The 22261-nt window shown below is 40.5% G+C and overlaps 1 protein-coding gene across 1 annotated transcript in view; it reads right to left on the bottom strand.

Moving 5' to 3' along the window:
• Nucleotides 1–22261, bottom strand: part of LOC132779148 (sodium channel protein type 5 subunit alpha-like) — a gene marked incomplete at its 5' end in the record, with an annotated part of 60223 nt that overhangs the window by 17866 nt on the left and 20096 nt on the right. Inside the window, 9 exons of the mRNA XM_067470578.1 lie at nt 1697–1842; nt 4126–4228; nt 5459–5890; nt 8219–8620; nt 10803–10961; nt 11199–11428; nt 14773–14875; nt 16982–17161; nt 20858–21052. Coding sequence (XP_067326679.1) covers nt 1697–1842; nt 4126–4228; nt 5459–5890; nt 8219–8620; nt 10803–10961; nt 11199–11428; nt 14773–14875; nt 16982–17161; nt 20858–21052 — 1950 coding nt within the window. The remainder of the gene's footprint in view (nt 1–1696; nt 1843–4125; nt 4229–5458; nt 5891–8218; nt 8621–10802; nt 10962–11198; nt 11429–14772; nt 14876–16981; nt 17162–20857; nt 21053–22261) is intronic.

The following is a 22261-nucleotide window of genomic DNA, read 5'->3' on the forward strand; positions in this document are numbered from 1 at the left end:
TGTTCAAATTGATTAAGCTGGCTTCCATTTCTATCATTTTTCCCAATTTTTAAGCCATTGTTCTAATTGTATACAATGGAACCATGACAATTTTATTTCTTTAAACTCTTCCAACATCATTTCCTTCTTCATTCCCACCTTCATCCAGTCCCCTATCCTATCTAAATTTATTTCCCTTACCTTTTTGTCCATTACTTTTTTAAAAAAAAATTTGGAAACTTCTTTTCCATCACTATTGGGGTTATAATTGACCTCTCCCTTATTAACTTCCTCCTATATTTGTTCCATACTTCTAATATGTTGCTCAACATTGGGTTTCTAATTTCCCTCATTTCTTTTCTAGGAAACTGTTTAAAAAATATATTCCAAATTTCATCTTCCACTTTTTCTGAATCATTACTAAGCCATATAATTTAGAATTTTGAAGAGAATATTTTACTACAGTTGTGCACAGAATTTGTTTCTCCCATTTCCTTCGTGTTTTTCGTTTTTTCGGGAGCACGGAAGAAGAAAGCCCCTCCTGCTATGGAAGTTGTTCTTAACCAGTGGGTCCCTAGGTGTTTTGGCCCACAACTCCCAGAAATCCCAGCCAGTTTACCAGCTGTTAGGATTTCTGGGAGCTGAAAGCCAAAACATCCAGGGACCCACATGTTGAGAACCACTGGGCTACGGAAATCAGTTCACAATACGAAAGCAAGCAGGAGCGGGTCCCAACACCTGGCTGCTTTTTTTGCATTACAGATTAAGAGGCGCTCAGCTGAAAGCCTTGGTAGACGTGGGCACTTTCTGGGCCTGCACACCACACATGCACTCTTTCCAAGGAGAGAGTGTGCGTGGTGTGCAGGAGTGTCTGCCAGGGGCTGCAGCCAAGCCCCTCCTCTAGAATAGAAACAGCAGTTAAGAAGAAGCCTCCTTAAAGCATGCGTCGTGAAGGGGAGCCTGGGTGGGACGCCTTCCCCCCACCATAATGGGCCGATAAAGAACCGATCTTTTGGTACTGGAGAGCAAAAACTTTGGGAGGCTCCCAAAAATGGATTGGGACCCCCACCGAAAGCCAGTACACGAAACAGATCAGGACTTACCCCAAATGAACAACCCTATACTTTACAGACGACCAATTCTCTCACACCAGAAGCGACTTGTAGTTTCTCAAGTCACTCCTGACACGACAAGACAAGACACCATATAATTGTGCACTTGGCTTTTACAGGATGATTAAAAGTTTCTAATGGGAGCTTGGCAACATTTGAGCTTATTTCTCAATAATGTTTACAAAAATAAATCTATTAGCCTCAAAGGTTCTACTTGATCTCTTTGTTTCCCTGTCTTTCCATTTTAAGTTCATGGAATCATAGAAATATAGAGTTGGAAGAGACTCCAAAGACCATCCAGTCCAAACCCACTGTCGTGCAGGAATACATAATTCAGATATTCCTGACCGATAGATCCATCCAGCCTCTGCTTAAAAACCTCCAAAGGAGAAGACTCCACTCCAGCACTTACCATGAGGAAAGTTTTCCTAATGTTTAGGTTGAAACATACTAATATTCCCATCTCTTTGAAAACTAAATATCACAAAATAAAAAAGGCAATATCACCTTATCACAGGAATCTCAGCAAAAACAGTTGCAAAAGAAAAGCAGATTAAATCAAAACAGAAAATACAGTTATGCGAGGCACATAGGAATAAACTTACCAGAGCACCACTGCTCAGTAATATCATGAATATGCTAAAAGATTCAAACCAATTGTGCCTTACAATTTTGTAGCAGGTTTTTCTAAAATTCCACCAAGTTTTTCCTGGAAATTTCTTGGTGTTCATTCTGCAACATGGAAAGAAAGCTGAAAAACAGAAATGTAATGGGGAAAATTATCTGTATCCTTTAATGGTCCAATCCAATAGCCACATCTTGCTTACTATCAGCTTTGATTTCTAGCTGCATCCCTTCCTAGAATCCTCAAGGTTGGACTTCTGCAATGTGATTTACACTGGGCTACCTATGTACCAAATTCGGAAACTCCAATTAGTTCAAAACATGGCAACCAGACTGGTTACAGGAACAACTTGGAGCAAGTATATTACCCCTACACTGAAGTCATTCAACTAGTTGCCAATTCATTTATGGCCAAAGTACAAAGTGTTGGCTTTGATATTTAAAGTCCTATGTGGTTTGGGTCTAGGTTACCTACAGGATCGCCTTCTCCCATACAATTACCCCTGAGGACACTGAGGTCCTACAAGGGCTAGCTACTCCACGCAGCCAGAACCTAACTGGCAACCATCACCCAGAAGACCTTTTCATTGGTCTCCCCAAGAAGACTGGAGAATGACCTCCCTGAAGAGATTTGACAGCTAATTCAGTTGTTGGGATGTAACAGACAACTGAAAACCTGTCACTTCCAGCAGGCCTATCCAGAGAGTTTTAACTATGACTTCTAAATCACACTAACTTTGGTCTCTTATATTTTAATACATGTATGATTTAATATATGCTCTTATGGTTGCATTTGTGTTAACATGTTGTACCCTCAAACCGAAAGGAGCGGTGGATAATAAATATTATCATCATTGTTGCACTGTAGTTCTGGAACACCTTTTCACTCAACACCACACAAAGTTCAGATAATCCAATAAGTAAAGTTTCTTAATGAATAAGTATAAAAGAAAGAAAGCAAATCAAAAAAGAAGCAGCAAAAGTACAAAAAGTAATTCAGTACAACAAGATTAAGAGCTTATCAGCTTTTGAACCAAGTCATCAAAAAGTAATCCAAAGAGACCTGAGTTAACACAAAGCAAAAGAATACTTAGGCAGGATATTGTTCAAAGGTTACATCCACAAACATGAAAACAGGAACACAAGAAAGGCAAAACCTCCAAGAACATGAAGTCGTAAACAGGAATCAAACCAAGATTTTTGAAATACCAAGGATTTAGGATTAGAAACCGGGAGCTGTTTCCCCTTTTTACAATGTTGTTCCCACCAGAAATCCCTTTAAAGGCCTCAGTCCCTCCCATAACATCACTTCACACACACCTGCTTTTTCTCTCATTTTCTCTAAGCCTCTGAGAAAAACGAGTTTGTCTTTGTTTTTACATTCTGCCTCCTAATTTCAAGGTAATTCAGTCCGGAAAAACCTTCGTTTCCCACGTTCTCCTCTGAAGGATACTCTGGCCTAATCTCATGGGAACTGATATCACTTTCTCCCATTGCCTGGGAATGGCTTGGAAATTCCAAAACATCTCCCTCCAGACCCCTACAATCCTCCACAGACTCCTCAGAAATTTCATGTTGCTGCCCATCAGCCCCTTCCTCATCCTCTGAACACCCGGAAAGCTCATCCAATGCTTGCCAATCATCATAATAATAACCTATACTGTCATATAATGCAGTGTGGGAATTGCATTAGCCTGCTGTGTCCATACAATGCATGCAGGCTAATGCAACTGAACACAGGGTATCCTGTGGCTTGATCTCAGGTTTGAAAAAACACCAGGAAAGACCCAAATTCTGCAGTAAGTGCCAGGCCTTTTCAGATGTTGGGACAGTGGGGACTGCCATCTTGGATCCCAAGGTGGGGTCCAGGATCATGTCCCCACTGGCATCCCATGCTCCACGGACTCAGGCAGCCTAGGGTAGTGGGCTGAAACAGGCTTCAGCATGGCTGTGCCATGTGGGTAGTTTCTTGCCACAGTGGTGACTTAAGGATGTCTGGTATAATCTCCAAGTGTTTCAAAACCAACATTTTAATGCTGTTTCCAATCACAAAATATGGCTGTCAAGAAGGGCCCAAGGACCTTCTTCAGTTTAGGAGCCTGGCTTTGATTGGTCAGTTTTTGTTGCAGTCCAGACACATAGGTACACATTACATGATAATGCATGTAAGAGCAGTGGACTTTGGGTATACAGTATATTGGAATATTTAAAATATGTGCCCCTGCCTCTGCTCAACCTGTATATTCATAAATCAAAGCAAATATTATAAAATATTATACATTTCAGCAAATTTGACCCAAAGGAAATTGAACTTGGGTAATCACACACACACATTAACCACAAATGTCTTCTGCTTGGAGAGTTATACTCTGAAATTAATTAATTTTTAAAGGATCACATCTATGCTTACCTTGTGGGAAACAGCTTTTGGGCTCCTTCTTTAGCACAGGTAAAAGGAAAACAGGAGATCTCTGATCTACTGTGCTAGCCTCCGAACAGCTGGTATCAACTCTCTAGACATTAAATCAGAACAAAAGAAATCAGTGTATTGTGAACACAAATTATTCAGGGTTATTTCCTCTGTGGTGGCCATTCTATTTGCTTTACCTTGGAAGTATCTAAGGACCAAATACTTGTAGATTCAGAAATCTGAGAAGAAAAGCTTTGCCTTGACTTGTTGTATATCTCTCTCCTATTTCGAAGCTGGTTCTCCTATAGAAAGGTATGCAACAATAAACTTCAGCAGTAAAAGTTTTGATCTTCAATTTTCTACCAAGATCACATTAAAAACCGCCTTGAGTCGCCATTTCGGCTGAGAAAGGCGGTATAGAAGTAAAGCAAATAAATAAATAATAATAAATAAAAATCATTTGTTTGAAAAAATAGAAATATAAATCAGCTCTGGAGACAACAAATGCAAGATTTAGAAACTTAATATATTTCAGCAAATACAAAATGATGGGCTCTCAAGTCTCTCTGTGAGAAAACCGGCTGGGAAAATGCAGAGCCTCAAGGGCATTCAGAGGAGTCAGGAGTAGCAACAGGAGATAAGGAATCGAGTGAAGAGCTGATAGGGAGAAAACCAACCTGTAGCTATGGAGATCAACAAAGGTCTTTGTTTACAAATCAGAGCCGAAAATAGATTGTGTCATTCAGAGAGATTACATGGGAAAGCAGTGAAGGAAATTCATGAGAAATGGAATGATTTCATGGGTGTCTATTAAACAATAAGTTGTTTACCTTAAGGTCAGTTCAGGCAACACTGCATTAGAGTGAGAAGCTAAGCCTGAGTTCTCTTGTTCCTGGTTCAAGTCAAGCTTTGATCTTGGATTATGTATATGTATATGTATATGTATATGTATATGTATATGTATATATATATCCCAGAAGTTTTCTATGTTCCTGTTCATGTACTCCTGTTCAAGTTTTACTACATAGTTATGCCTTCTTGATTGTGAACGTATGCTGTATCTGGCTGTTCCTGGACTTTATCACCTCTGGAACTTTATGAGACATTTGGATTATTGTCTGGTTATTACCTGTTGCTAAATCTTTTTGGATTATCTATCTTCCTTTCTTATTCATGATTTTATATGCTTTTTATATGTTTTTACCACAAATTGTTTGCTTATATTCCTGGACTCTTGTGTGGTGTAGTGGTCATAGGTGTTTCCAGTTCCCCTCTCTGTAAGCACTCCTTAGCAGCAATGTACCAGATGTAACAGTTTCAGTCAGCCTCGTACCTGCTTAATCCATTCAGTTTCCACGATTACAGACTCTTCATCGTCACTTAAAGTGTCCAGTTCCGCGAGGGGAACACAAACAAATGTATTTGCATTTAAGAGAACATCTTCCTGCTTTCCATTCAGTGGTGGTTTCTGGCAGTTTTTGAAAGTTTCACTCCTGACATAATTCTGTTGGTTCCCCTCTTCTGCCTCAGGACCAATGGACTTTTGCATAACAATAGTCAGGTTCTTGTTTTTCGTGCTTGTTTTCTTCAGTTTCTCCATGAGTGCATTGCAACATGAACTCCACAAGAAATCTCTGACGGATTGCAACCCTCTGCGAATATGAGCCAAGGCCTCCTGAGGTCCAGCCTCCTTTTCATTGGTCTCAGTTTCTGAATCAGTACTATTGAAGGAACTCAGCAATAACGCAATGAAAAGATTGAGGACCTGTGAAAAATAATCAGTTGAAATAATCATTGTATTGAAAAATAGCTCATAGTCCCCTCATCTTTGAGTTCAGGAATGGAGGTGCTGGAAGACTGAAAGCAACAGCTGATTTAATGCAGTGTTTCTCAACCTTCCTAATGCCATGAATCTTTTCGTGACGCGGTAATTCGGTTTTAATGGCAACTGGAGGCTAAACCAACCCCTTATAAAAGTTTCAAACTATACAATATATACATTAAATAATGTATAATATACATTCGTTTCATATAATACAGTGCTTCTCAACCTTCCTAATGCTGTGATCCCCTAATACAGTTCCTCATGTTGTGGTGACCCCCAACCATAACATTATATTCGTTGCTACTTCATAACTGCATTTTTTGGTGTATGTATGTGTATATGTGTGTGTGCTCTGTTTGTTTTGAGTGACATAATAACTCAAAAACCACTGGACTAATTGCCACTAAATTTGTCCACAAGATACCTACTAACCTACTAACCCAAGGAGTGACCATCACTCAACAAAAAATGATTTTGTCATTTGGGAGTTGTAGTTGCTGGGATTTAGAGTTAACCTACAATCAGTTTTCCACCCATCTGAAGTATCAACCTATAGATACTTTCCAATGGAGTGTTCCTGGCCAGAGAACAATAGACTAGCCAGCTTAGACCAATGAAATTATAGATCTTTGAACACCAATGAGAACATGTATTCAAGTCCCTGTCAAAGTGATAAAAGCCTTGCAACCCCATTTGGGGATGTGCAAAAAACCTTTGATTGCATTCTTGTATGCATGTTTGTCGTTATTGCTAGGCCCATAATAAAAGCCTTCGTAGTAAGAATCCAACTTATGGCCTTCTTCTTGCATTGCTGCCTGGGCCTTTGAGGGGACTCCTATGCTTGTACATTTGGTGCACTGGTGAGCCTGTGCCCTTTCACCAGGACTCCCTGTGAGTCTGTCCACACAGGGCTATTAGACCCGAGCCTTTCACAAAGGCTCGAGTCTAATGGGCTATCTAATTAATTCCGGACAAAGCAGGGTTTTTCTGCTTTGTGCTAAATTAATTCGCTTTTACTGGAGGCATCATTTGGTCACCCTCCATTTTGTAGTGGAAGCTCCTGGGATAAAGATACTGTCTGGATGGGCCCTCTGTTGTTAGACTGATATACCTAGTTATCTCTCTGAACTGTTAGGAAAAAAGATATGCCAATGCACAAAATATAGAGCAGATCTTCAGAAGTGTCATTTCAGTTGCCCAAAAAATATCTACTCTCTAGAGGAGAGAATGCCTCTAGACCATGGCCATATAGCCCAAAAATACCTACAACAATCCATCTACTCTCTCATAAAATATATTGCTTTTAAATCATGCTCTCAAGAGACCAAAAATAAGTAGACTTACTTAAAAGTAGCATAGCTGATTTACTTACAAACTTCATGTATTCAGTATATAGGTATATTTCTTGTTGGTCGATAGTTTAAACAGTAAGTTCTCTAAAGCATTCTGTTTTAGTCTCTTCTCTCTGTTGCATACAGACTAATACATTACTGAACACTGACTTAATACAGACTGACTACTTACTGCAGCATACTGACACTAACTTGACACTAATACTGATAATTGCATACTGTACTAAGTGACTTCTAAACTGTACTGCTTCTAAAATGTACTGACTTCTAAAATGGAGTCTCAGCCTGAACAGGCCCAGATCCGGTCACATGGTCTGCAATCCCTCCGCAAACAACATAGATTTATAGGAAAACTGCATATAAATAAATATGTACAATATAGTAAGCAATCATAATAAGGAAGATAGATGCTTTTGAGCTGTGGTGTTGGAGGAAAGTTCTGAGAGTGCCTTGGACTGCGAGAAGATCCAACCAGTCCATCCTCCAAGAAATAAAGCCCGACTGCTCACTGGAGGGAAGGATACTAGAGACAAAGCTGAAGTCCTTTGGCCACATCATGAGGAGACAGCAAAGCCTGGAGAAGACAATTATGCTGGGGAAAGTGGAAGGCAAAAGGAAGAGGGGGCGACCAAGAGCAAGATGGATGGATGGCATCCTTGAAGTTACTAGACTGACCTTGAAGGAGCTGGGGGTGGTGATGGCCGACAGGGAGCTCTGGCGTGGGCAGGTCCATGAGGTCACGAAGAGTCGGAGACGACTGAACGAATGAACAACAACAACAACAACAACATAATAATAATAATAATAATAATAATAATATACATAAAAAATAACTAGTATAGGAGGCATGTAGAAGGTCGCTATTTCCAACAACAAATGGTAACAAAAATGTCCCATAGAATATTTGAATACTTACCACTAGATTTCCAAAAACAAGCACTGTCATGAACAGAATAATGCACCATCCATCCTGAGCAACTTCCATGCAGCCCCACATGGTTTCGATCCATTCTCCACACAGAATTCGGAATATAATAAGGAACGAGTGGAAAAAGTCTTCCATATGCCATCGTAATCTACCGGTTTGGTTAGTAGGGTGACAATATGGTACTTCGGAATCGGTACAGATAGAGCAGTTGGATGAGTTTAACATGGCTTTGTAAAAGTTCCCAAAGGCCTGTTTGCCAACCACAGCAAAAATGAATATGGTGAAAGCTAGAACAAGTGTGAGGTTACCCAGTGGGCCGAACGATTTGAAGATTATTTTCATCAGCTTATTTAAAGCTGGCCAAAACTTTGACAACTTGAAGATTCTCAGCTGCAAGGGTGGGAATAGAGAAAGAGAGCTGTATCAGATAAAATTGGTTAGATGCTGGTTTCTCAGTATTTGGTTATAAAAGGTTGTGTCAAATAAAGAAAGGGAGGGAAGGAGGGGAAGAAAGAGAAACAAACATACAGGTCTATGGTGGTGGTTCTCAAACTTATTATGCCTGTGGCTTCTCTTTACGACGGCATGCTGATGTTATGCCTCCATTCCCACCTCTCTCCCAGGAGTGAGTAACAATTACATGGTGACTCCTATTGACATTTGATGCACCTCACATAAGATCTTACAACGGGTGACATGGCACAGCTATCACAACCTCAACAAATGACAACAAGTTGCTTTCATCTATATAAATAAAAATGTAATGGGTTGTTGTAGGTTTTTCCGGGCTATATGGCCATGTTCTGGAGGCAATTTTTCTCCTGAAGTTTTGCCTGCATCTATGGCAAGCATCCTCAGAGGTAATGACCTCATTACCTCTGAGGATGCTTGCCATAGATGCAGGCGAAACGTCAGGAGAAAAATTGCCTCCAGAACATGGCCATATAGCCCGGAAAAACCTACAACAACCCATGGATTCCGGCCATGAAAGCCTTCAACAATACAAAAATGAAATGTTTGTTTGTGGGATTAATAGAACTCAAAAACCACTGGGGGAATTGACACCAAATTTGGACACAAGACACCTAACAACCCAATGCATGTCCTTCACTTAAAAAAAATGATTTTGTCATTTGGGAGTTGTAGTTGCTGGGATTTATAGTTCACCTGCAATCAAAGAGCATTCTGAACCTCACCAACGATGGAATTGAACCAAACTTGGCCCACAGTTCTCTCATGACCAACAGAAAATACTGCAAGGGTTTGGTGGGCAGTGTCCTTTGGTTTTGGAGTTGTAGTTCACCTACATCCAGAGAGCACTGTGGACTCAAACAATGATGGATCTGGACCAAACTCTACACAAATACTCAATATGCCCAAATGTGAACACTGGTGGAGTTTGGGGAAAATAGAATCTTGACATTTGGGAGTTGTAGTTGCTGTGATTTATAGTTCACCTACAATCACAGAGCATTCTGAACTCCACCAATGATGGAATTGAACCAATCTTGGCACACAGAACTCCCACGACCAATAGAAAATACTGGAAGTGTTTGGTGGGCATTGACCTTGAGTTTTGGACTTGTAGTTCGCCTATATCCAGAGTGCACTGTGGACTCAAACAATGATATATCTGGACCAAACTTGGGCCAAACCTCCCACACAGAATGCGTGGCAGGGGACGGCTAGTAGAGTCATAAAATCATAGAATCATAGAGTTGGAAGAGACCACATGGGCCATCCAGTCCAACCCTCTGTCATGCAGGAAAAGAACAATCAAAGCACCGCCGACAGATAGCCATCCAGATTGTTTAAAACCCTCAAAGGAGATCTTCCACCACACTCCAAGACAGTGAATTTCAATACTGATCACTTCCACTCCATTTAACAGGTCATCAGTTCAATTAAGCAGTGCAATCAATTGACTGAGTTTGGAACTGGAATAATGGACGAGGAGATCGGATTATGACTTTACTGATGAGACGTGATGGATTAGTTATTTAGATGTATTGATGTTGTGCTGATTTACTGATGTATTGTTGTATTGTTTTAACTGCTTTAGTGACTGTTTAAACGTTAATGCTACTGCTATGCACTTTGTATATTGACCTGTTGTAAACCGCACTGAGTCGCCTACGGGCTGAGATAGTGCAGTATACAAATAAAGTAAATAAATAAATAAATAAATAAATAAATCAGTGTTGACTGGGATCTGATCCGGTATAGCTGATCCCCTTGTTGCCTCTTCCACTTTCTGGACAATAATCTGCTAGATTGCTGAGTTTTTCATGTGGTATGGTCATATTCCAGTAGCATTCTCTCCTGATGTTTAGCTTGAAACATCAGGAGAGAATGCTACGGAACGTTGCCATGCATCCCAAAAAACTCACAGCAACCCAGTGATTCCAGCCGTGAAAGCCTTCGACAACACATTGAATAATCTATTACTTTTGCCAGTAATAGATTATTTTAATCTATTGCCAGTATATTTATTTTAAATATTATTTCAACATTTCATAGACCTACATGAAAGATTGAAGTTGTCTTATAATAGAAAAAGACACATCATTACCATTCTGAAAATCGATAGGTGTTTTTCAAGCATCAAATTTATTATGCCTAGAACAACCAGTACCGAGTCAAAAATATTCCAAGGGTCTTGAAAATAGTAAAATGGATCGAGGGCAATAATTTTGAGCACCATTTCAGCTGTAAAAATACCAGTGAAAACCTGCAAAAAGGGGAACAAAATATAGAGTCATAACAGTGGATTCAGACCTCTTGAAACAATGTAAAAAAATGTCAGGAGAGAATGCTTCTAGAACATGGCCATATAGCCCAAAAAACCTACAACAACCCAGTGATTCCAGCCATGAAAGCCTTCGACAATATACAGCGCCAAAAGTATTCGAGAGTAAACAATACAGAGATTCCTGACGTGATGCTTAATAAAGATCTAAAAACTTACCCTGTTTCCTATCACAACCACCTTTGTTGGAATAGACATGCTTTCTAGTGCCATCAGTAGAGTGTTCACTATAATGCACAGTGTAATAAATAGTTCCATAAAAGGATTGATCATGAACTTCTTCATGGTTTTCTTCATCTGCAACCAGAGAGGGCAGCATTGCCAAATGAGATACTTCCGGACAGCCTTTTTTATGCCGGGAGGGAATTTCAATTTGGGTTCTTCCCATTCTAAACAGCAAATTATGAAGCAATAGAAAAAAACTTCACTGAAAGTTTGCAGATAAATATTTCCACATCCACATACATCTGATTCAAGAAACACTGATAAAAATAACAAATAATTCCTACACAAGCAATATTTTCATCATATTCATCATTTTTGTTTAATTATCGAGGAAAATATGGCCATGTTCTAGAGGCATTTTCTCCTGATGTTTCGCCGGCATCTATGGCAAGCATCCTCAGAGGTAGTGTGGTTGGAGGATGCTACCTCTGAGGATGCTTGCCATAGATGCAGGCGAAATGTCAGGAGAAAATGCCTCTAGAACATGGCCATATAGCCCAGAAAAACCTACAACAACCCAGTGATTCTGGCCATGAAAGCCTTCGACAATATATCGAGGAAACGTTACTGGATAACTGTTAATAAGTGCTGGTCTTGGCCTATAAAATCCTATACAGCTCCGGCCCAGCTTACTTGTCCGAACATATTTCCCTCTATGTTCCACCTCGTAATTTAAGATCTACTGGGGAGGCCCTGCTCTCGGTCCCACAGGCTTCGCAAACACGTCTGGTGGGAATGAGGGACAGGGCCTTCTCAGTGGTGGCCCGCCGCTTGTGGAATTCACTCCCCAGCGAGATCAGATCGGCGTCCACCCTCCGTTCTTTTAGGAAAACCTAAAATCATGGTTTTGGAGCCAGGCCTTTGGCTGGTGGGCACAGCAGCACTTTAGACACTGAACCCGGACCAAAAGACTGTTATGACAATTGGAAGCGGCTATGTGACTATGTGATTATGTGATTATGTAATTATAATTAATGTTACTGGTTTTTAATCTGCTATGTATTATGATTTTACATTGTTATTGTATTGAAGCTTTGCCAGCGAAAGGATTGCTAGATCAACAGACACTACATTCAGAAATCAGGACTCTGCAAGCTTTTAGTTACAACAGAAAAACTAAGTTTACTAAGTACATCTATACACGTCTATTCACAGCAAGCAACAGACAGGAATTACAAGGCACAAACAACAGTCTCTGAACATCTGCTTATCTGACTTCTGGCTGAGATCAGATCCTCCCTCTTCTTCCCAGCCAGAGAACACATTATCTCATTTCTGTCAAGGTTACATTTTCTATGCCTCAGCACAGTATTTCTAATACACAATTGAACAGAATAGAATCCATCTTGAAATACATGGTAATCCATCTTAAATTACATAGAAACAAATTGAAAAACACACATGCATAACCAAATAATCCTGCAGTTATTATTGATATTGTGGCATCGAATTGCTGCCTGTGTTAGCCATTCTGAGTCCCCCCCTCGAGGGTGAAAAGGGCAGGGTAGAAATGGTGTAAATAAACAAACAAATAATAGCCCTTTCAAGTACATTGAGTCATAATTTGCATTAGCTAGGATAAGAAAAATGGCAAAAGGTGCTTATTTTAAAGAGACATAGGAATGTGGTTTCCATTCTAAGCTTGATGCATCCTATGGCTATCATCAAACCAAGTCAACACAGTAATAATGGACTAATTTGAGCAGGGCAAACACATCTATCTAAATCAAAGTCAATATACAGGATGATCATAAATATTTTGCATGCCTTATTTCATATCTACCTATACCTGTATACCGTAATGCCCTAAAACAGTGTTTCTCAACCTTCCTAATGCCACAACCCCTTAAAACAGTTCCTCATGTTGTGGTGACCCCCAACCATAACATTATTTTTATTCCTACTTCATAACAATAATTTTGCTACTGTTATGAATCATAATATAAATATCTGATATGTAGGATGTATTTTCATTCACTAAACTAAATTTGGCACAAATACCCGATATGCCTAAATTTGAATACTGGTGGGGTTGTGGGGGGATTGATTTTGTTATTTGGGAGTTATAGTTCACCTACAATCAAAGAGCATTTTGAACTCCACCAATGATGGAATTGAACCAATCTTGGCACACAGAACTCCCATGATCAACAGAAAATACTGGAAGGGTTTGGTGGGCATTGACCTTGAGTTTTGGAGTTGTAGTTCACCTACATTTAGAGAGCACTTTGGACTCAAATAATGATAGATCTGGACCAAACTTGTCACGAATACTCAATATGCCCTAATGTGAACACTGATGGAGTTTGTGGAAAATAGACCTTGACATTTGGGAGATGTAGTTGCTGGGATTTATAGTTCACCTACAATCAAAGAGCATTCTGAACTCTACCAGTGATAGACTTGGGCCAAACTTCCCACACAGATCCCCTATGCCTTGAAAGGACTCACTGGCATGAGCCTCCCTCCAGCCTTGCATGCTCTCCCTTGCCCACTCATGCTCATCATGCTGCCATGCGCCGAGCACACCTGCTCTCCCCTCCCCTCCTCTAAGTCTCAGAAACAGCCCTCCTTTTAGCAGAGAGGCTGGACAATCACAGCGGAGGAGGGCTTTTCATGGGAGAATCTGCTGTCTGTTTCCAAAAAGGAAGAGAACGATAGACAGAGAGAGCTTCAGCCTTCTCTGCCAAAAGGTTTCCTAAGACCATTAGAAATATATGTTTTCTGGTGGTCTTTTGTGACCCCTCTGAGACCCCCTCAGGTTGAGAAACACTGCCCTAAAATGTACATATACAGGTTTTAATCTGCACATTTACTATATCCTCACACCTCATTCCAGAATCCTTTTTAAATTGTTCAGAAGCCTGTTCTGATAATTTGTTTACAAATCTCTCTTCACCAATGTTTCAAATCAATTTTAAACAAATACTATACATTTTCTAAATTGTTAATTTGAATTGTGGCGCAGCTGGCTGAGTGTCAGCTGCATTAAGATCACTCTGACCAAAAGGTCATGAGTTCGAAGCCAGCCCGGGTTGGAGTGGGTTTCCAACCAATTGTGTGTAACCTGTTGTCGACCTTTGCAACCCGAAAGACAGTTGCATCTGTCAAGTAGGAAAATTAGGTACCACCTTAAAAGTGTGGGGAGGCTAAATTAACTGATTTATGAGGCCATAAAGAAGACTCCAGCAAAGCATTCCAGCGGGGAAGCATGCGGGGAATGCGGAAGTACTTCATCAGTGTCGCAGATGGACAATGAAAGCGACAGCTCCGCTGGCGGCCAGAAAAAGTTAAATAGCCTCTGTGTATGTCTGTATATGTTTGTATGTCAAAAATTGGCATTGAATGTTTGCCATATATGTGTACACTGTAATCCGCCCTGAGTCCCCTGCGGGGTGAGAAGGAAGGAATAGAAAAGCTGTAAATAAATAATTAAATAAATGTTATATCTAACACTTTAAAGAATGTATCTATAGTGCTTTGCAAACTATGATTAATTTTAACTCACCCAAAGTTTTGCTGATGACATTGGCAGCACTGGTTAATTTTTGTCGTTGAAATGGGTCCTGAAGAGTGTCCGTTGGTAGGCGATAGGACATTAACAGCTCTTTCTTGGGGGGCAGAAAATAAAAGACCACTTAATATTTTAAAAGACACTACCATCTCCCCAATCAATTACACACAATCCTCAATACAGGAGAGGGTAATGTATGCAAAGGGGTCTAAAAAGAAAGTTAATTAAAAGTGTAACATTTAGGGTATATTAATTAGTAAATGGAAGACTTGATTATTTCCCCCAAAGGCTTTTGACTGAATTCAAAAGACTCATCCACAAACAAGGTAAGCTTCCTTCATAACCAGTAAGGCAGGGATTACATGGCCCCAGAACTCTGCCTGGTAATGTTATTCTGTGGCTTTGTCCCTCTTCTCCAAACAGGATCATAGAATCATAGAGTTGGAAGAGACTTCGTGGGCCATCCAGTCCGACTCCCTGCCAAGAACCAGGAAAATTACATTCAAAGCATCACCGACGGATGGCCATCCAGCCTCTGTTTAAAAGCTTCCAAAGAAGGAGCCTCCACCACACTCCGGGGCAGAGAGTTCCACTGCTGAACGGCTCTCACAGTCAGGAAGTTCTTCTTCATGTTCAGGTAGAATCTCCTTTCCTGTGGTTTGAAGCCATTGCTCCATGTCCTAGTCTCCAGGGAAGCAGAAAACAAGCTTGCTCCCTCCTCCCTATGACTTCCTCTCACATATTTATACATGGCTATCATGTCTCCTCTCAGTATTCTCTTCAGCAGGCTAAACATGCCCAGCTCTTTAAGCCACTCCTCATAGGGCTTGTTCTCCAGACCCTTGATCATTTTAGTCTCCCTCCCCTGGACACATTCCAGCTTGTCAACATCTCTCTTTAATTGCAGTGCTCAGAATTGGACACAGTTTTCCAGATGTGGTCTAACCAAGGCAGAATAGAGGGGTAGCATGACTTCCCTGGATCTAGACACTATGCGCCTATTGATGCAGGCCAAAATCCCATTGACTTTTTTAACAGCAGCAGCATCACATTATTGGCTCATGTTTAATTTGTTGTCCACAAGGATTCCAAGATCTTTTTCACACATCCTGCTCTTCAGCCAAGCATCGTCCCCCATTCTGTATCTTTGCATTTCATTTTTCTGCCTAAGTGGAGTATCTTGCATTTGTCCCTGTTGAACTTCATTTTGTTAGTTTTGGGCCATCTCTCTAGTCTGTCAAGATCGTTTTGAATTCTGCTCCTGTCTTCTGGAGTATTGAGACAGATCGAACTGAGAAGCAAAGTTTTCCTCTTCCCATTTTCCTTGCCAACATGATGACAATTATTAGAGCCAATTTAGAGGGCAGGGACTGCAAGGGGGCCCGCCGAAAAAAAAGTTGGCTGATATGGTTTGGCATGATGTGCAGAACCCATGAAAAGAACAAAGCACTATCAGGGGACTAAATGAGGAATCCTCCACAAGAAAACTCTTGAAATAGGTGGCAGCCCATTTGTTGGTGGTCTGGATTCCTAGTGACTAAAGGGACTACTTTCCATCTACGTAATCATGAAGCCAACAACCTGAAAAGTGGCTGTAGGTTTTTGGGCTATATGACCATGTTCTAGAAGCATTCTCTCCTGTCGTTTCACCTGCATCTATGGCAGGTATCCTCAGAGGTTGTGAAGTCACTTCACAACCTCTGAGGATGCCTGCCATAGATGCAGGAGAAATGTCAGGAGAGAATGCTTCTAGAACATGGCCATATAGCCCAAAAAACCCTACAACAACCCAGTGATTCTGGCCATGAAAGCCTTCAACAATACATTACCTGGGAAGGCCAAGAGCTTGAACACTCTTCCCACCCTCAAGATCTCGGTGTCAACTTAGCAAACACTGTGCACTCACCAAGCATAGAGTAGCTGCACGCAATAACATCCTGCGGAAACTTAGTGCATGGAGCACAGACCCAAAATTAATAAGAACATCAGCTCTGTTCTTCTCTCACTCAACTGCTGTGTTTGCCTGCCCAGCTGTTAGGAATTGTGGGAGTTGAAGTCCAAAACACCTGGAGTGCCAAAGTTTGCCCACAACTGCTTTAAACATTCAGCTGCATCCTTAGATAATGTTGTTTAGTGAATGGCCTTGAAAATGTGTGTATTTCTACAAACTCAGCAATATAAGCTTTATGCTATTAAAACTTACCAGATCTGTTTGAATTTTATCAGGTGTAGAATAAAACATAGTTTCATCTTCTCCATAGGTTTTGTGTTTTTTGCCTTTGGCTTTCTTCTTCCTCTTGTCTTTTCTCCCTTTTTTACTTTTTGACTCTTCACCTGGCATTTCTTCATCTTCTTCATCTATGTGTTGTTGGTCAATTGCTTCCTGAAATGGACAATGTTCAAATAAGAACACTTCGTGAATATGAGATAAAGGAAAAACTTGCCACTTTGGGAGGAGAAATTTATTTATTATTTATTTATTTACTTTATATGTATACCACTCTTCTCAGCCCTTAGGCGACTCAGAGCGGTTTACAACAATTTAGGTATACACAATACAAAATCATTAAGCATTTAAAAGCAATAGCACCACAAATCATTAAACTTCCTAGCTACCATGAGAGAGGCCATGTCTATGCCTAACTTGATAGGACTACCTAGACCAAAATCTAATAATAAATAACCTAGTCAATGAGATAAAGCATATACTTTCCAAAAACTGCAGAACCCATGTTTCTCTAAGCAGTATTGTCAGTTTCAATGTGTAGTCTTTTGAAAATCTGACCATTTGAGTTAATTTGTATTCCACCATCCTTCCATAAATGGAATTCAAGGCAGTATCCATTTTGTGTGGCTTTAGCACAGTTGGGTAAATCACTAGCAATGATAAAATGTACCAACCAAAAGTTTGCCAGTTCGAAGCCCCGGGTTGGCGTGAGCTCCTGACTGTCAGCCCAGCTCACTGTTTACCTAACCAGTTCAAAAACAGCTTGGAGCGGTAAGTAGAGAAATTAGGTACCACTAAAAAAAGTGGGGTAGGTATTTTATGACACCATAAAAGAAAAAGATCATGTGACTAAAAGGAAGGAGGAAGTCCTGATGGCTCTTTGTCATAGAGGATGGAGCGACAGCACCCCCCTGTGGCTGGATTCAACCTCCAAGGAGCCAAAAAGCTGGACGTCGACAAAACATACCTCTTTTCTGTTCTGTCTGTCTCTATCCTGTCAATCCAAAATGGAATGAATGTTTGTTGTGTATGTGTACTTTGATCCACCCTGAGTCCCATTGGGGAGATAGGGAGGAATATAAATAAATTATTATTATTATTATTATTATTATTATTATTATTATTATTATTATGTATACTGGGGAGAATGGACCAAATCCTATGAATATGTAACATGTTGTATGGGTTACATGACTTATAACTCTTTAATGCTGAGTTAAGATTGTGAAATTAGATATGTGAGGACAATCTTTCACTCTTCATACTTGATAGAATAGAGGCAGCCAAAGTTTATGTCCTGATTTTGATAATGTTCTCTATGTTGCTGACATATTTGGGGAGGGAGGGCAGTGCTGTTTAGGAAGAGTTTCTATTTGTTTCTTCAATGCTAACAACACATCTATACTGACCATTTAAGTCAGTTTCAGACTGGTACAAAAAAAAGTGGTTTTGCTGTGTAGATAGTTGCACAGGAAATCCTGGAATCAGTTTGAAACCCGGATGGGGTTATAGAGACCACAGGGCACTAATATGCATAAAGGGCTTTGTTTTGCATAGTTCTGTGGGTGTTTATTGTCTAGTCACCACAGTTAGAAGCTAGGTTTGAACAGCATTAAATGGTCAATGTAGATGTGGCCTAAATGTAAGGTGGTGCAACGGGGTGGTGGCACAATGGGTTAAACTCTTGAACTGTTGAATCTGCTGACCTAAAGGTTGGCAGTTCAAAGCCGTGGGGTGAGGTGAGCTCCCTCTGTTAGCCCTAGCTTCTGCCAAACTAGCAGTTTGAAAACATGCAAATGTGAGTAGATCAATAGGTACTGCTTCAGCAGGAAGGTAATAAAGGTGTCCGTCCATGCAGCCATGTTGGCAACACAACCAGGAGTTGTCTACAGACAACAGGGTCCTCGAATTGGACATGGAACAAAAGCACCTCCCCATGGCCAGAATTGAGCACCACCTCCAGAAAGCCGGAGATGAAAGGGGAAGTCTTTACCTTCGTTCTGTGTATCTGTATGTCGTTGTTATTCCACTATATTGAATGCATTGAATGTTTTCCTATCTGTGTATGTTGTAATCTGCTCTGAGTCCCCCTCGGGGAGATAGAGCAGAATATAAATAAAGTGTTAGTATTTTTAAAACAGCCAATAGAGTTATCATTGAAGGTGGACGACGGGTTTATCCCAATTCCTTCTGTGAGCACTCAGATACTAAGATTGGGATATGAACTGCATGCCAACTGCAGCCATGAACATTTACTCAGGTATTTTTTAACCATTTCCACAATTCTTTTGGCACACTTATTTTCTGGATAAGTTGCCCAAGTTTCCATTCAGTAGGGTTACCCTTTAGATTAGATCCAGATGACAGGTAGATGTCATGTCAACAAAAATACAAAATCTGATTTGAGTTTTTTTTATTTATATCCTGCCGTTATTCTGGAAAACTCAAGGCGTTTAAGAACAGAACAAAGTAAATCAGCAGAGTCAGGATAACTCTGAGATATGCTGATATGTTTAAAGAAATCTATGAATGAGCAAAAGAGATGCAAAGTGAGGAGTTGTGGCCCTGGTCAAAGGCAAAACTGGGGGTGTTGTGCTGACCTGGAGATGGTTCCCCTCTCTACAGAATTATCCTCAATTTATGCGCAGGTCAAAAGCATAATCTGCTCTTGATTGATCATAGAATCATAAAATCCTAGAGTTGGAAGAGATGTCTCTTGTGGGCCATCCAGTCCAACCCCCTGCCAAAAAGCAGGAATATTGCATTCAAATCACCCCTGGCAGATGGCCATCCAGCCTCTGTTTAAAAGCTTCCAAAGAAGGAGCCTCCACCACACTCCGGGGCAGAGAGTTCCACTGCTGAACGGCGCTCACAGTCAGGAAGTTCTTCCTCATGTTCAGGTGGAATCTCCTTTCTTGTAGTTTGAAGCCATTGTTCGGTGTCCTAATCTCCATGGAAACAGTAAACAAGCTTGCTCCCTCCTCCCTGTGGCTTCCTCTCACATATTTATACATGGCTATCATATCTCCTCTCATCCTTCTCTTCTTCAGACTAAACATGCCCAGCTCCTTAAGCCGCTCCTCATAGGGCTTGTTCTCCAGACCCTTGATCATTTTAGTCGCCCTCTTCTGGACACATTCCAGCTTGTCAATATCTCTCTTGAATTGTGGTGCCCAGAACTGGACACAATATTCCAGGTGTGGTCTAACCAAAGCAGAATAGAGGGGTAGCATTACTTCCCTTGGCCATCCAGCCGGTTTAAAAGCTTCCAAAGAAGGAGCATCCACAACACTCTGGGGCAGAGAGTTCCACTGTTGAACAGCTCTCCCAGGGCCTTTCCACATAGCTCTTTATCCCAGAATATCAAGGCAGAAAATCCCACATTATCTGAGTGCAGATTCATATAACCCAGTTCAAAGCAGATATTGTGGGATTCTCTGCTTTGATATTCTGGGATATAGGACTGTGTGGAAGGGCCCCTAGTCAAGAAGTTCTTTCTCATGTTCAGGTGGAATCTCCTTTCCTGTAGTTTGAAGCCAATGTTGCACGTCCTAGTCTCCAGGGCAGCATAAAACAAGCTTGCTCCATCCTGAGTATATACATTAATTTTGTTAATATAAACCCAAATCCTATGAATATGTAACATGTTGTATGGACTACATAGCTTATAACTCTTTAATGGTGAGATAAGATTGTGAAATTAGATACGTTTGCCATGTTTTTTTTCTATTGCAGGAATGTATTCATTCGTTATTCTGGTTGTATTTTAAACAATATAACACATCTTTATTGCGAACAACTAAAAAACAGAAAGTTTGTCTTAGCATTTGTAATAACAGCGCTTTTACAAACCTTTTCCTTTTTTAATATATCTTTCGCTTTCTGGAGCAGCATCTCTCTTGCCTTTGTTTGTGCAAGTGTTGCTTTGTGTTGCTCATCGTATGCCATTGTTACCACAGCCAGGATTAAATTGAAAAGGTAAAATGAACACAAAAAGATGACGATCACAAAAAAGATGCAGTAGGTTTTCCCAGATGTTCTGATAACCTGTGTGGGAAAGATTATATAATTGTACAGCTTCTCAAAGGTTGCAAAACAGACAATATTAACATGAGACTGGCTAATTTGTCAGGTTTTACAATGTATTATAATATAATATAGCTGAGTCATGCACTGCTAATAGGCTTCTATTGGAAATGCTGAGTCATGCATTAACTGTATATAGGGAATCATTTGGGGAATGTGTTTTGGCCTGGTCCAGGTGATTGTGAATGATGTAATCCTGGGTCTGAGTTAAGTTAATGAGTTGGGAACCAATCAGAAATTGCTATGTGTAATTGTATAGCATTGTATATAAGGAAGTCATGTACAGTGTATTCTATCTCCTTGTGCTGTGATGCTGTTCATCGAAAGCTCTATGTAACTGATTAAAAGAACCTGTCTGCTAAGACAAGGTATAACCGCGTGCTGTGGTAAGTTTGTAGTTGTAAGGAAGTTATTGAAACTAGGTATATGTATTTGAACTGTTTAACTATTTGGTTGGCAACCGTAGCTGAAAACTAGAGATAACTGGTTGTATCCATTGTGGTGTTGCCATGGAGACCAAGACAGGCTAGCAGTAGAGAGTGGAAAGTGGGCGGAGCCTAGCGAGAGAAATCTATCTATGTTTGAAAAGAAGCAGTCAGTTAGGGTTTGGAGCTCGGAGTGAGCAGTTCCAGTTAGGAGGTCGTTTCAGTCAGCCGTCGGAGATAGTAGTTTAGTGGAAGAGCGGTGAGAGGGAATAGCAGTAGGTTTATCAGCCTAGGAAGGCGGGAGGGAGAAACATAGATAGTTTCTTTAGTCAGGGAAGGCTAAAGAAAGCTAGTTAAGATCGCTAGTCGAGAGAAGACTAGAGATCAGTAGTTTGATCAAGGACAGATCAAATTAGAAAGCTATTCACCTCAGGAAACATTGCTCAGCAAAGTGCTACATTTCACTAACAGTTGCTATAAGTTGTATCATTTGAAAGAGTGAACTGTATTACAAACTAAGTGTTACTTAAAGTTCCAGAAGTCATTCAACAACTCGTAACCACACGCTTTGTGCTCAATAAACTTGTTAACTTTTGTTTGAAGACTGCCTCACCTTCATCAATTCTGCGTCCAGTGTGCCATTTCACACAATATTATAACTTACCTCACGATTGGTGGCAGCTACCCTAGTTTACAAATAATTGGCCTCCCCTACAAAATATTCTTTCCAATAAGTGAGGCCTGA

Source organism: Anolis sagrei, chromosome 6 (assembly GCF_037176765.1).
Source record: "Anolis sagrei isolate rAnoSag1 chromosome 6, rAnoSag1.mat, whole genome shotgun sequence".
Classification (NCBI taxonomy): domain Eukaryota; kingdom Metazoa; phylum Chordata; class Lepidosauria; order Squamata; family Dactyloidae; genus Anolis; species Anolis sagrei.